General features: G+C 30.5%; 2 protein-coding genes across 2 annotated transcripts in view; one reads left to right on the forward strand and one right to left on the reverse strand.

Annotated features, from left to right (window-relative positions):
* Nucleotides 1–601: 601 nt before the first annotated feature.
* On the reverse strand, nt 602–10,049 carry LOC126881507 (ubiquitin-fold modifier-conjugating enzyme 1). Its single transcript, XM_050645800.1, has 4 exons — nt 9,858–10,049; nt 9,668–9,799; nt 9,184–9,351; nt 602–739 (listed from the first exon to the last, which is right to left on the reverse strand). Exons 1-4 carry the CDS (start codon nt 9,978–9,980, stop codon nt 659–661), a joined length of 504 nt encoding a protein of 167 aa, XP_050501757.1. The 5' UTR covers nt 9,981–10,049; the 3' UTR covers nt 602–658.
* Nucleotides 10,050–11,058: 1,009 nt separating this feature from the next.
* Nucleotides 11,059–15,820, forward strand: part of LOC126882283 (polycomb group protein Psc-like) — a 123,513-nt gene continuing 118,751 nt past the window's right edge. The window contains exons 1-2 of the mRNA XM_050647144.1: nt 11,059–11,346; nt 11,419–11,625. Of these exons, the coding sequence (XP_050503101.1) occupies nt 11,514–11,625 (112 nt within the window). The 5' untranslated portion in view covers nt 11,059–11,346; nt 11,419–11,513. The remainder of the gene's footprint in view (nt 11,347–11,418; nt 11,626–15,820) is intronic.

Here is a 15,820-nt window from a genome sequence, read left to right on the forward strand (position 1 = left end):
GTAGAAAATCTATATATCTCATTACATACCTATATTAAAAAAAGACAAAAATAGAATAATAAACACATAGAGAAACACAGATAGAGAATTATTTTAAACACATTTCACATTTATTAAACAATTAAATGAAAAGTTAACCAATTTTAAATGAATTTCAGTTACAGTTGAACCCGATTCTTAGAATCCCCTAATAAAGGAATATCCCGGTTTACGGAATATATATTTGAGGTCCCGAAACATTTTTACTAGCCTCCAATGATAGGTTATTAGAATATCCCGCTTATAGGAATACTTTTGCTTGGCACGAAGGTTATTCCAATAAGTGGGTTCAACTGTATTATCAATTAAGTAACATCATATGCCAAGGTTATTTTAACATGTAAGTAATCATTTACTTTTTAATATGAGTGCTACGAAATCATTTCTAAATAGAATGGGAGGGTTAAGTATAGTTGCTATAAAAAAATTAGTATATTCTTCAACATGAAACACTGACTGAGTAGTTTTTTTTAGTTTTAACCTGTTTGGCATATTTTCTATTACCAACCTCAAGATAATTACAAACTAAACTTTGTACACACCCACGAAAACCACAACAACATAAAATGGAAAATATTTATTTTGCTCTTATTCTTAACTATAAATTTATTTATATGGATCATTGACTTGTCTTTTCTTTGTAAGATATCACTCCTTTTGCTATTAAATCTGGAATTTCCACAGCTAACCATGGACCAAGCTGAAATAAGATACAGTTTGTAAAAACCTAGTTTTATATAGCAAAATTTGATAAAAACAATACAAAAAGTTTAAGTATTATGTTTATATGGGTTTGAGACATAATTATTGGTGTAATTAAAAGTTACATTTTTAACACGTTGACGGACAGAACGTCTATGAACGTCTAATTTCCATTCATGTAAGGTGACACGTCTATAGACGTTGCATTTTTCCCTATTCTACTTTGTAAAATACACATAGTGTGACAACACTTGCTTATACATTTGACGCACTGTCCATCAACGTGTTAATTGACTAAATGTTTGACGTTTCGATTTCAACTACGGAAATCATTCTCCAAAAATATTTTTTTAATTCTGGGAACTTTTTATGTTTTTATAACCTAGATTTCATTTATGTCTTTTCAAAACATATTTGACCTATTGTCCTTTTCATGAGCATTTTTCAGTGCATAACAAATGATAGGAAAAAGGGTAAGTCATTTATGACATTTATTCTAACATGACATTTTAGTTAAATCTGACAGTTGTCACATTTTATTTTCAATTTGGAATAAAGACAAATCAAATATGTTTCTTGCATTTATAAAATGGAATTTTCTTTGATTTGAATAGTCTTATAAATTATACAGATTATATTTGTAATATTATTATCTAATTAAAAAAAAATTATTTTTTTATTATGGCGCCATCTATCGACAACTAGAATAACTAGAATAAATGTTATAAATGTCACCGATGGAATGTAATCACCGACGTGCGTTTTTTTCTGTCACATACAATTTAATGCGTTAGAAAGAAATCGAAAAACTGTGACGCACTGAAAGATGATCATGAGAAAAAGAATAGCTCTTATGCGTCACAACAAGTGTGTGGTTGAAAAAATTGTTTTTGTGTGAATTTGTTTGTGAAATTAGCATCATAGAGATGTGGTTGTATAAATTAGGTTTTTTAAAATCTCTGTATATAAGGTATATTTGTGTATTATGAGTTCAGCAGATCTCATTAAGATCCTTTTTGTGGGGGATCATCCCATTCTGAGTTTGGTTTTACAGTTGCTGGTGTGACTTCGCTGTTTCCACTACCTTTCTCCATTCTTCTCTCTCTTTGATTTTCTTTCCTATATTTTTAATTTCCATACTTCTTAAGTCTTATTCCACTTGTTGTCTCCATCTGAGTTTGGGCCTGCCTCTGGTTCTTGTACCTGGTGGTATCCATTCGGTTATAACTCTTAACGGATTGTTCTTCTCTCTTCTCATTATGTGTCCATACCATCTAATTCTCTGTGCTTTTATTGCTCTAACTATGTCCTCTTGACCCATCCATTCTTGTATTTCGTGGTTCATCCATTGTCTTGCCTCATCTTCGTTTTCCGTGGCTCATAATATTTAAGCCAAATATGTCAAGTTTTGAAAACACATACCTACACCAAATCTAGGTTAATACCTAAACTAGGTCAAAGCCCAAAAAAAAGAATAAGAAGAAAAAGAACTAATCTAGGTTATAAAAACTTCCCAGAATTAGAAAAACAAAGAACTTTTTTGAGATCAATTTCTCGAGTGAAAATTGAAACGTCAAATATTTGGTTAATTTAAAATGTAATTTTCATTACACCAATAATTCTGGCTTAATCCCATATATAAACATAAAACAGTAGACTTGCGATTATCCGAGGTAATTGGGACCATGACTACCTCGGATATGGAAAAAACTCAGTTAACACCGAGATTAGTTGTGCTTATAGAAAAAGACATAAATAACGATAACTATCGCTTTAAAATTAAGGATTCTCACCAGTTAAATATTTGGTCTGAAGTCAGTCTATTTTTAAGGATAATGTCTTGTAATTTTAAATAAATCCAATTTTAGTTGAACAGCAGAAAGTTTTTCGCGGCAAATATTCAGTTATTGGATGTCATATTTCTTCTTTAATATGTTAATCCATCCCTCACTAGCACAACAGTTTTCTCATCCATCCATAACCTTCTTGTGGATGTGGAATTCATAATAGATTTTGCTTGGAGTATTGGACCATTTATCTGGCTGCCCAATCCTCTTATTTGTGAGAACTACAAGAACAAAGAACTGTTTGAATATTGTCTTCCGCATCAACCCACTCACATTTCGGTTGACCCACTGTTCTATTTCATTCTGCTTACGCTTCCAATCACCAACAGTTACTTCTGCAACAGCTAAATCTGAAGCAATCTTCTTTATTGCTTCGTCTTATCCAACCTTTTGATTGCATTCACTTTTGTTTCCAAAGATACAACTACTCTTCCGCTTTCCACTCATATTGCACAGTAATATGCTCTCTCAGACTCACAAAAATCAGCTTATGAAAAATGAATTATGAAACCAAAACTAAGAAATTCTTAATAAACAGTTGTACACAAAAATATCGGTTTGATTTAACTGACTTTTGCCTAGGTTAACCCAGGGGCTCGGATGACCTAGACTCGGATAATCATAAGTCTACTGTACTTAAATTATTAGACATGCAACAAGAAAACAGTTTCAAAACATTCTTATAGGCTATTGATTATGTTCAAAATAAGAGAGCTAAAAGGAACTACAACGTTAACGGGATTTTACTGTCTCATATGGTCAATGAACCTCTAAATTTTAAAAAACCGCGGAGTGCTACCATTTAAATGGGTGCGTTTTTTTGAGAAACGGGTGAATTAGTCCCTAAGCACAGGGTGAATTAGGATGAGTTCTATGCACTTTTGGTACAAAGATGTCTACAGGAAAATTGTTCCAGGTTAAATTTACTATCCAAATATCACATTTTAAAGTCAAAATTATTTTTTTTACAAAAGTATATCCAAAAGAAAAGCAAGAAAAAAACACGAAAGAAAGCAATGTTGTTTTCTGCCCCATAACTTTTTTCCACGGGGATATACAGTCCCTGCTCAATTTATTAGACTCACCCTAGAAATATGAGTTTTTTAATTTGAAACACCTTAAAAGTACCTATGTTCAAAGTGATACGGAACTGTTGAATGAGTTAAATAGCAATTACTTAATAATTGTGCTACATTATTCAGTTAAAAAGGGTAAAACTTTTTGTTTGAATTGGGAAAACTTGACAGGTGGCAGTAAAATGGGCTAAATGGGTGCAGTGACTCAACTTTTTTCAACTTTAGTTTTTTTCGTTAAATTGGTGATTGGTGTTCAATTTTCTTAAAATGTTTAGTAGTGAGCGTTAATATTGTTCTATATTAATGGTAGTTTTTAATTTGTTCATTTTATTTTAAAATATTAAGAGAAATATGATAATTTCTAAAAGACGAATATCTTCGATTAGAATTTTTTCTTATGGGTGATTGTAAAGATCTTTCTGTTAGCAAATCTCTTCTGTTACTGCTCTATTAGGAAATATCACATGTTGTCAAAGAGAAATAGCAAAAAAGTTTGGTGTACCCTAATCGTCAGTTCGCAGGTTGAGTCAAAAACCTAAAGAGAAACATCCTGTTACATCGATATGGAGGATTCGGTATGGCCGAAAGATTTCAGTCACCCCCAGAGGACAACGAATTTTAAAGAATTTGGCTGTAAAACTCAGAAGAGTCACCCTTAGCGATATAAGGAATAAATTGGAAGAAGCAGAGTGTTCAGTATCGGACTCCACTGTACGCCGAAATTTGTACAGTATGGGATTTAAATGTCATAGGCCAGTTATGGAACCAAAACCATCACCACAAATGCTCAAGAAACGCTTAGTTTCGGCCAATTTGCATAAGTATTATATGACTGTACAGTCTTTATCCAAATTGGCCCAAACTAAGGGTTTTTGAGCATTTGTGGTGATAGTTTAATGTTAGGTTGGTTCCTAAACTGTCCTATGACATTTGAATCCCATACTCTACAAATTTCGGCATAGAGTGGACTCCGATACTGAACACTCTGATTCTTCCAATTTATTCCTTATCTTGCTATGGGTGACTCTTCTGTGTTTTACAGCCAAATTCTTTAAAAGTCGTTGCCTTCTGGGGGTGAGTGAAATCTTTCTGTCATACCGACCCCTCCAAATTGATGTAACAGGATATTTCTCTTTAGGTTTTTGACTTAACCTTCGAACCAACGATTAAGATACACCACATTTTTTACTATTTCTCTTTGACAACATGTGATATTTTCTAATAGAGCAGTAACAGAAGAGATTTGCTCAACAGAAAGAGTTTTACAATCACCCATTTGAAAAAATTCTAATCGAAGATATTCGTCTTTTAGAAATTATCATATTTCTATCAATATGTTAAAATAAAATAAACAAATTAAAAACTACCATTAATATAGAACAATATTAACATTCACCACTGCAAATTTTACGAAAATTGAACACCAATTATCAATTTAACTAAAAAACTAAAGTTGAAAAAAGTTGAGTCATTGCAACCTTTTAGCCCATTTTATTGCCATCTGTCAAGTCAAGTCAAGTTTTCACAATTCAAACAAAAAGTTTTACCCTTTTTAACTGAATAATGCAGCACATTAAATAATTGCTATTTAACTCACTCAGCAGTTCCGTATGACTTTGAACATACTTTTAAGGTGTTTCAAATTAAAAAACTTATATTTCTAGGGTGAGTCTAATAAATTGAGCAGGGACTGTAGGTATAGGCGTTGCTTCAGCGAAAAATAACTTCCATCCTCGCTCTTTAAAATGACGTTTAGTAGAGGTCTCTACGATTTATAATTTCCAAAATAGGAGTTTTCAAAGTTTGCCGCTCACAGCATTTTTGGGCCATTTTCCCCATTATTTCGCAAACATTGTTCTGTAACTTTTTTCTACATATCTCTAGGTATATGCAATGGTACATGTAGTAGAAAGAGAAGTCAATTACCTTTAAAATGGTCTACTGTATAAGATTATACGGCTCGTTTTAAGCAAGTTCTCCTTTTCAAGGTTTTATACTTTTAATGATTTTTGATACTTTTTATGATTATTTTTGAAATTTCTCATTTTGACTTTTTTCTTGTACATTTAGGTATATACATTGCAAAATAAAAAAAACATAGTTTCTTTACTTTAAAATGGTGTATTGCAAAAAATTCTAGGACTATTTTTAAACAAGATATCCATAGGATATCCACCAAGGGTATCCGTAATTTGAGAATTTTTTTTATTTTTTTCAATTAGAAGAATATAATTGCATATTATAACATAAATTTTAATTCAAAATAACTTTTCTTAATAACACTTTTCGATATTCTGAAATATAAAGGTACTTTACTCTTGAGCGAAATTCATATTTTTAACACTTCGTACACTATTGATAACATTTTATATCTGATGATTGCATCTTAGGTTTTAGACTACAGAGCATTTTATAAAGAATACCTTTTTTTCATAAAGTTAATACTAAAAAAGTTTTCCGTATGGTTCCAACTTAGTGGGACCTATTGCATGTGTATATGTCACACTTTGAAAAAGAATATCTTGTTTAAAAATAGTCATACAATTTTTTACAGTACCCCATTTTAAAGTAAGGAAAATAAGCTTTCTTTTTTATTTTATTTATTGACGCACCGAAGTCCTTAGTACATAAGATAATTAAAATGTCATATAAACTAGAACAACAATTCAAAATAAGATCTAGTACAAAATTGGTAAATACACAATAAACAATAATAAAATTACTTGCTCTCATTTAACAATAATTGAGAGCTAGTCCTATAATATAAAGTAATAAAATCTAAATATCTAAAACAATTTGCAATTGACAAATACAACTTATCTTAGAACGAGGACAATAACAGTAATTGACAAATCAATCCTGAAATTAAAACATTAAGTTAAATATAAATGTAATTGTGTGGAAAACGCAGTAAAGTCGTTCATAAAGAAATCAACATGCGGAGATAATGTGTTTGCTAATTTAATAGTTTTAAAGAGATAGGAACTTGAACCATAGTTTGTACGGTTACACAATAGTTAGTGCACTATATTATATACCTAAATATACAATAAAAAAAGTTATAATGAGACATTTAAAAATTATCGTAATATATATCAAAAATCATTAAAAGTATAAAATTTTCAAAAAATATATCGTCGGGTTACAAGCAAAATACACTAAGTCAGTTTTTGTCATTTTTGACTTAATTACGTATTGATATTGTAATTTGTTTAGTTTATGTGCTAGCAAAATCCAGTAAGTATTTTCTCACTCTTGACAACATAAAACAATAAAATTCTACATTCACAAAGTCTTTCCAATGAATTTTTGTTCAGGCAAAATCCATTAAGTGACTTAGTGGATTTTGCGAAGGCAATTATTTGACATAGTGGATTTTACTGGTTAAATTTTGTTTTAAAACTCCCGTTAAAAAAGATTTAGTACAAGTTTTAGCTTGCAAAATATTGCTTCCTCGCTTTATGTGTGGTGATTGATGGGTCAGTTGTATCCCAGTCCCAGATGTTGAAACGAAATCTTCATTATGAAACGTATTGACAAAATATTTGCCAACGTTAAAACATTTGAGAAGGAAATTGTAGATTTGTCGATGAAGAGATTGACAATCTTTATTAATTAAATATAAGTACATACTTTAAATTGAAAATTTAGAGTTTTGTAATAACAAAACTACCGCGCGACAGTGACATCTTGCGGGTGCCGGATTCTACAATTTTGTTATTACAAAACTCTTAATTTTCAATTTAAAGTACTTATATTTAATTAATAAATATTGTCGATCTCTTGTCCGACAAATTTACAGCCGTGTTTCTTTAGCCTGAAACGTGTCCAACCTGCACCCTGAAATTTGTCAGAAAGTGGTAGACTCGCTCAAACGAAGCAGTTAAGACCATTTTTAAAACTTTTGTAATAATCTTCCAAAAAGGACGATTTACTGTGGACTATTACAGACGAATCTTCTGTAATGAATACAATTTTTCATTTTTCAAACCAAAGAAAGATCAATGTATGACTTGCAGTGAATATGAATAGGCTTTCCAGAGGAAAAGACAAAGCTGGAACAAAAGTATCAGATGCATTTAGAAAGAAAAGATGCAGCAATGAACGAAAAAGAAGCCGACAAACAGAGAGCAACTGGTGACAGTGGTTTCATATCCATATCCTGTGACATGCAAAGTGTGTTACAAATTCCAACATCTGAAATTAGTTTGCTTTATTATTTACGGAAACCAAACTTAGGTATACACTTTTACAATTTATGAAGCTGCTCCCCCCAATAACGCATTTTGTTATTTTTGGACAGAAGTAAATGGAAAAAGAGGTAGCTGTGAAATTGGCACCTGTTTGTCACTTTATACACAATCATTAACAGAGAATAGAAAAATGTGATGCATTTAACTATATTCTTTCTGATACGTTCGGTGGCCAAAATCGAATCGTTAAATAGCTGCTGCATTGCTTCATACTGTTCAATGATATCCAACCCTTGATGTCTTTATGGATAGTGGGTATTCCTACATGTAAGTGGATACTATGCATAGTGCCATCGAAAGCGCCAAGCACAAAATAGATATTTTTAGTGTACATGCATACGAGAATATCTTTAGAATGGCAAAAAAAAACAGAAAATGTGATAAATCTGCTTAGAAAACAAGAAAAATTTAACATAAGGAATTTTTAGATTTGAAAAAAACTGGCTCAGAAGATAATAATAAATAAAAACAAGGACTTTGAAGGAAATATTGTTAATTGGTTAAATGTGAATTGTTTTAGGTATCAAAAATAGTTGCCAACATTATTCAATATAAATTTAATTTTGTAGATAACTATAAAAGTATACACATGTTAATTTTAAACGAACCCTTCTTAGCAAGAGAAACGTTAAAGAGGATGTTTTAAAAATTCTGACCATTCCTAAATTGTACACTAAGCAGCTGCCAATTTCTGAAGCAAAAAAAGGGACTCGGAAATTTGAAAAATCATATTTTGGAAACTATAAATTACAGGGACTTTTAACAAACGCCATTTTAAAGAGGAAGGATGGAAGATTTTTTTCTGTGAAGCAATGCCTATACCTATATCCCTGTGGAAAAAGGTTATGAGGCAAAAACAACATTGCTATCTTTCGTGGTTTTTTCTTGCTTTTCTTTTGAATATATTTTTGTAAAAAAAGTATTTTTGACTTTAAAATGTGATATTTCGATAGTACATTTAACCTGGGATAATTTTCATGTAGATGTGTTTGCACCAAAAGTGCATAGAACTCACCCTAATTCGCCCTGTGCCTAGGGATTAATTCACCCCTTTCTCAAAAACGCACCCCTTTAAATGGTAGCATTCCACAGTTTTTTCATATTTAGAGTATTTTCATTAAATTTAGTTCATTGACTATATAAAACAATAAAATCCCGTTAATGTTGTAGTTCCTTTCTAAAATACATAATGAATAGCCTATTAATAAAAAATGTTATTAGAACCAATAGTTCAAATTTATAAACTCAGTAGTTAATTTTCCTTACCCCCAAAGCCATGGCATGACCGATTCCAAATTTAGGTACATTCCTAGCCCATAATGGTTTGAAATGATCACTAAGACAAATTTTACCACCTCTATACATTTTAGCAGTCTTGCCGTCAAGTTCTGGAAGGGCTATTTCTGGGGCAGTTGTGGGGTATCCGATGGGAATCTAAAACCGATTTATTAAATAGATAAAAATACATATTTATGGCTTAAAGCAAACTTATTTTATATCCGTGCATGTACTTTTTGAGAAAATTGATTTTGAATGTTTACGCTCCTGTAGCACAGCGCTACAGCACACAGTTTGGAAATGTCATTTATACCACACCAAACGCATTAGGACATGCAATGTCTGTGCAGGATGATAGACTGTTGGAGGTCATCAAGGTACAATGCAAAAACTCAATAATAGAAAAAAAAATGGACATACAATAGGTGTGCTTTAAACCATTGATATAATAGATAGTACCTCTTTTACTTACATCAAATTCCACATCAAACTCATATTTTAACAGTTCGTGGATGAACCAACACTTTCCGAACCACTTTGTTCCCTCTTTGTTAGATTCTAGCCTAAACCAATCATTATCTGCTGCTTTGTTATTTTGGACATACTAGAAAAACATATGTTAGAAAATGTTCATGAATTAAACAATGAATTTGATGATTTACTTTAATCAGAGATTGGTATTCTTCCTTTAACCTTTGTATCCATAGTTCTTTATCTCTTGGGCCGGCTTTTGTTTTTAATAATGGGATATTACTTAATGTTTTCCTAGTGCCTTCGTCTACCATTTTATTTTCATTTAAGAAGAAAGCAAACAAGGTTATGAAAAAATTATAAATTATGTTGACAGTTGACACTTACACTGACAGTGACAACAGAGTGACAGTTAGGTTGCTTCTTAAGTCGAACTCACACGGCTTGTGTACTTGGCGAATTAATCGTTACCTGTGTATACTTGCCATGTCGTATGAGTGGGTTACTGTTACTACTACAACAATAATTGTTGTATTTATTTGACAACAATTATTTGACAATGTATGCTTAATTATTATTAATAATGTTGTTCTGAAGCTATTATTTATATTATTATTAAAGTCGTCTACTTTAAAATGTATAATACGTGTCTGAATTGCCGATATAAATGAGTCAGATTAAATAAATTATTAGAAGAATTGTTTACTAAGCAACAACATTTTTATTTATTTAGTATTATTTTGTATTTTGACAACGACACCCGACTTGGGCGTCGAAACGTTAATAAAATCATTTTTAGGTAAAATTGTGGCTTATTTCCCATTTGAATATACTTGATTATTATTAATAATAGTATGTATTTGTAAATTAGTACAATAATTGTACACGACATGGCAAGTATACACAAGTAACGATTATTCGCCAAGTAGACGAGTCGTTTGCGTTCGGCTTTAGACAAGGAAAGAGGGGGTTGATTGACGACTTTGAAATCTTCGGGTATATTCGTCATTCGTAATGTCAGTGCAGTTCGTTATTATTATTAAAACGAAATAATAATAATATTTTAATTTGTTTAAATTTAAATACACATTTTTGTCTCTCTGATTCTGATTTAGAACAATTAAGGTTAAATGTAACCAATAGATGTCCTGTCATATAGTTATTAACATTTTTATATGGTTTTTTGTATTATAGGAGAGATTTTTTGTATAATAATCACAAATTTCATTTAATTATTAACCTACTTCAACTGACTTTTATATTCTTATAATTTACGGTTAATAATTTTATTTATTTACATATAGTGTAATTAGACGGTAAACGCAAATTCATACCTATTGCAAAAAAGAAGAAATTGCAAATTTGCATATTAAAATTAAGTTGGTATTACGAGAAGTAGTGCGTTTGACTTTGTGGCAGTTGTCAACAGAAAACGCTAAACCAAGATAACTGAAAATCAAATAATTTTGGCAACTCATAGAAAAAAGTATCTTTTGACCAATTAAGTAGAATTTTTTAAACAGTCGTAATAAAATTTGACGAATTTGCGAGTTAATGTGCGATGACGCCATTTTTACCTCTATCTGTCAAATCTGCTCAAGGTTGGTCTGTCAAACATTTATTTTAGAAGTAAACAATAATATTTATTAAAAATCAGGAATTAGAATCGTTTCTACGCCAGTAAGTACTATTTCGACTTAGAAATTACGTTTCTAGGTTTTTTGTAGGCCTGACCCCTTTAAATCTTTTTAGGTCAAGTACTCATGACCAATATGGGCAATACCAGTGATGATATGGGTTTCCAAAAGGTCAGAATATGAAACGACGTGATAAATAACTCTGGGATCATGCAAGGATCCACAAAGATACCTATAACTGACCTCAATACCTATATAACTTGCAAAATATGTGATGGTTACTTTGTTGATGCATGTACAATCATTGAATGTTTGCACACATGTAAGTATTCCTATGGTATCAATTTTTCTGTTATAGGACCACAAATTCAATGTATTTATGCTGTAGTTGTTATATAAAATATCCATTTTCAACTAACTCTATATTAAACAAAATATTTTCTTCCCAATTATTTGGTTTTTACATTTATCATTTTGTAAAAAAAGTGTTTTATTTATGTTCGTTTTAGACAGTTTATTATATATTTTAGTATATTTGTTAATTAATTAAATTGGAATAGTTAACTGTTTATCAATAGTTAACTGTTTAAATATAGTTTCAGTAAATTGCACTAGTATCAACATTTTTTTACAATAATAACCATATTTGGGGCATTTATTTGTTTTGCAAGTTTCTGTTTAAGAAAATATGGGAAACTCAATAACATAACCAATAAATTGTCTTCATGATGAAAACTTCACTAAGAAGTAAGAAAGCTCATGATGAATAAAAGTATCTCATAAAAGAATAATAATATTCCGGCAAATGTATTGGCTCCTTGGGCGCAGATCAAAACTCAACATCCAAAACAAAATTCTTCTGTACACAGCAATACTCAAACCTATTTGGTACTATGGACTACACCTCTGGGACTGTGCAAAGTCAACATCACTGAATATCATCCAAAAATTTCAGTCTAAAGTTCTAAGATCAATAGTGGATGCACCATGGTAGGTTGGTAACCAAACACTTCACGAAGACTTAAATATATCTTTCATCAGAGAAAAAATCCATTGAGCCACAGAGTCACAAAATGAGCGTACCATTCACCATGAAAATGAGTTAGTAAGGGAATTATTTCATAATGGCCCTGCCACAAGGAGACTAGATAGAACCTGGCCTCAAGACCTATTTTAAAACTTAAACATAAATAGAATAAGATGAGACATCATTGGAAGTCTCTTCTTCATGCCCAAAAACATGGAACAAATTTACTTAATACTCTTTTAATGCTGTAGATTGTAAATAAACATAATTACATAAAAAAAATAAAAGAATAACTGAAAAACAGCCACATTGCTAAAAATTGTTAAATACAGTAGAACCCCACAAATCCGAATCCCGGTAATCCAAACGTTCGGCAAATCCGAACCAACAGAAAGTGAAAAAAAAAAGAATGTGTGTGTACTTTGTACGCACGTAAGAAGTTATACTTCTATTATATGATTTCAATGAAGTAAATATACTTTTAACAGGTTATTTGTATTTTATTTAAAGATTAAACTAATTTTTACTTACTACTTTCCAAAAATTTTTACTAAAACAATAAGAAAAATAAAAAAAAATTAGAAAACACACGGGGATTTGAACCGGGGACCTCTTGATCTCCGGTCACACGCTCTACCACTGAGCTATACTCCCCTTGCTTTGACAGGTTACAAGATTTCTTATACATACTGACAAATTTAATAGACCAAGTGAAGTATACAAAAATACTTTAAATATACTTACTATTATTATAAAATATCTTATTCCTGAGGAAGACAAATCCAAAGACACAAAAATTATAATAAATATATTTACTAAAAACACTAATAATATATTCTTTTCACACACGCCTTATTTGTGCTACATAAAGAATTAGCGACTAATTCCATACTGTCAGTGTGCGCATGCACCAGGGAATATAAAAATTCACCCTCGTGCCTAAATAATTATAACTTCAGAAAATTTTAAAAATTGAAATATATCGCCACTAAATAATAAATAGACAATAACTAATTTAAAGCCCTACTTCAAAAAATGTGGCGAAATACCCAAATAAAATATACATTGGTGTAAAAAAAGTTAATGTTACCAATTATTTCATTTCTAAAATAGCATAACCTTGGACGTTAATGCTTCTGTATTCTTTTTCCAAAGTCAGTTTGCCAAGTGTCGGCTTTTGAGATTCTTTGATGCCAATGCCGACCATTGGCGTGGAAATTAAGAAAAAGGATCAGTTCATCAAACGCATATTTCATGAAAATTCATATAATTTTTATTAATTTTTGCATAATTATATTCAGGAAAATCTCTCAATTTTTGGGCAGAAATTGTTTAAACAACTTTTTAAACAAATTCAAAATATCACCTTTTGTGCCCCAAAAAATATTTTTTTAGGTTTTTGAGTGACTCTAAATAAGAAAGGTACTTTGTCATTTTTCTCAAAAGTTAATAGTTTTTGAGTTATAGACGATTTAATATCTGAAAAATGCGAAAATATGCATTTTGGAGGCTTAAAACTTATATTAAAATTATTATCTTTGAGGTTGTCAAAAGCTTAAATTGAAGTTTAAATATTTATTTTGAAGATTCTGAACAGTAATCGGATCTAACTTCGATTTAGACCGTTGTTTTTTAATTGTTAATTATGCGCATTCATCCGATTTTTATGCCGTATGCTGTATACTATTTCAAAAATCTCTTTTATATATACTATTTTATTCTATTTTATATATACTATTTCAAAGTATTTTGCTTTGTTCTGAAAAACATTTTTTTGTTTATTTTGTGTGTCATTCTAAACAAAAAAGGTTTCTTGTAATTTTATAAGATGTTAATAGTTTTCGAGTTGTAAGAGATTTGAAATCTGGAAAATGCAAAAATTTGCATTTTCGAGGCTTGAAAACTCATATGTAAGTTATAGTTTTTGAGGTTATCGTGTGCTTAAATTGAATTTTAAACATTCATTTTCAAGATTCTGAAGAGAAATAGGGTCTAACTTTAATTTATACCATTGTTTTTGAATTGGTTATTATGAGCGTCCATCTGATTTTTATGCCGTATACCATTTCAGAAAACTCTTATGAGCTTCTCAGAAAAATGAAAATAAATATTTTGTGTTTAGAATGGCCTACAAAACCTTAAAATATATTTTTAAGAGCAAAGTAAGAGATTTTTGAAATAGTATGCGGCATAAAATCGGATGGGCACGCATAATTAACATTTAAAGAACAACAGTCTAAATTGAAGTTGTTTTGTTTATTTGGGTTTATATGACTGCGGACACTAAATCTATTCGCCTAAATTGAAGTTAGACCCGATTACTATTCAGAATCTTGAAAATGAATATTTAAACTTCAATTTAAGCTCTTGACAACTTCAAAAATAATAATTTAAATAGGAGTTTTTAAGCCTCTAAAATGCGTATATTCGCATTTTTCAGATCGCCTATAACTTGATTCGCCTATAACTCGAAAACTATCAACTGTTGAGAAAAATGACAAGGTACCTGTCTTGTTTAGAATGACTAAAAAATTAAAAAATATGTTTTGGAGCAAAAATGGTGATGTTTTAAATTTGTTTAAAAATTGTTTAAACAAATTCTGCACAAAAAATTAGCTCGGCGCCATTCAGATTTATTTAAAGGGATATTTTTGAACAGGAATCTGCAAAGAAATCTAATTATAAATTTTTTCAGATTGAAACGTCCTCACAATATGGACTATCTACCTATTTTCTTTGTAATAAACTAATAAGTTATAAACTGTCTTATAAACATTGATAAACGTCCTTTGCAACAGTGTCAACCATACCCAATTTTTTATTTTGCTGCTTTCGTTTTAAGGAATGATATGTAACAGTTCCTAATTTAACAATTTTATAGATCGTCTTATACCCGATTTTTGTTAATTCCTGAACTCTCGAAACAATTGCATTATCAGTCATTCCAGTATATTCTTTTTTGAAACGAGTTCACATTGAACGTGCAAATCGTTGTTTTTTAATTCGATTAATTATTTATATAGTAGCAAAATATAACCTAACCTTCCAGTTACAACTCCGTCACTGTTGGATGGACAAATTTTGTTTGTAGAGACACAGGTGTTCCGCTGTGTTGCCATCATAAAATACGATGCCAATTTAACGTTAGGCAGAGTAGGGAAGAACTAACTAATAGTGTTCTTTTGTTGTTGAATTGAAACGAAATATATAAGTAATGGATGTGACCATCACAATTTGGTTTTTTATTACTTAAAATTTGAACATTCAATGTTTAAACTTGTTTTAACATTAAAGTAAATTCTTAATATCTCGTTAAAATCATCAACATGGCAACATCAATTTTAAAGGAGCTTCTTAATTTTGTCCAGACTACAGTGTTGCCGATACTCCAAAATTTCTTTAAAGTATAATACACACACCGGCAAAATTAGCGGAACACCTTAAAAATGGGACATGTTTGATGTCTCGAATTTCCTAAACCTGTTATCCG

This window comes from Diabrotica virgifera, chromosome 3 (genome assembly GCF_917563875.1).
Source record: "Diabrotica virgifera virgifera chromosome 3, PGI_DIABVI_V3a".
Lineage (NCBI taxonomy): Eukaryota > Metazoa > Arthropoda > Insecta > Coleoptera > Chrysomelidae > Diabrotica > Diabrotica virgifera.

What these genes read in the sequence shown, in the direction of transcription:
- LOC126881507 (XM_050645800.1), bottom strand. Translation starts at nt 9,980, where the DNA reads ATGGTAGACGAAGGCACTAGGAAAACATTAAGTAATATCCCATTATTA. An exon ending in AATACCAATCTCTGATTAAA is followed by an intron (nt 9,800 to 9,857) that starts GTAAATCATCAA and finishes ATGTTTTTCTAG; the next exon opens with TATGTCCAAAATAACAAAGC. An exon ending in GTCATGCCATGGCTTTGGGG is followed by an intron (nt 740 to 9,183) that starts GTAAGGAAAATT and finishes ATCTTATTTCAG; the next exon opens with CTTGGTCCATGGTTAGCTGT.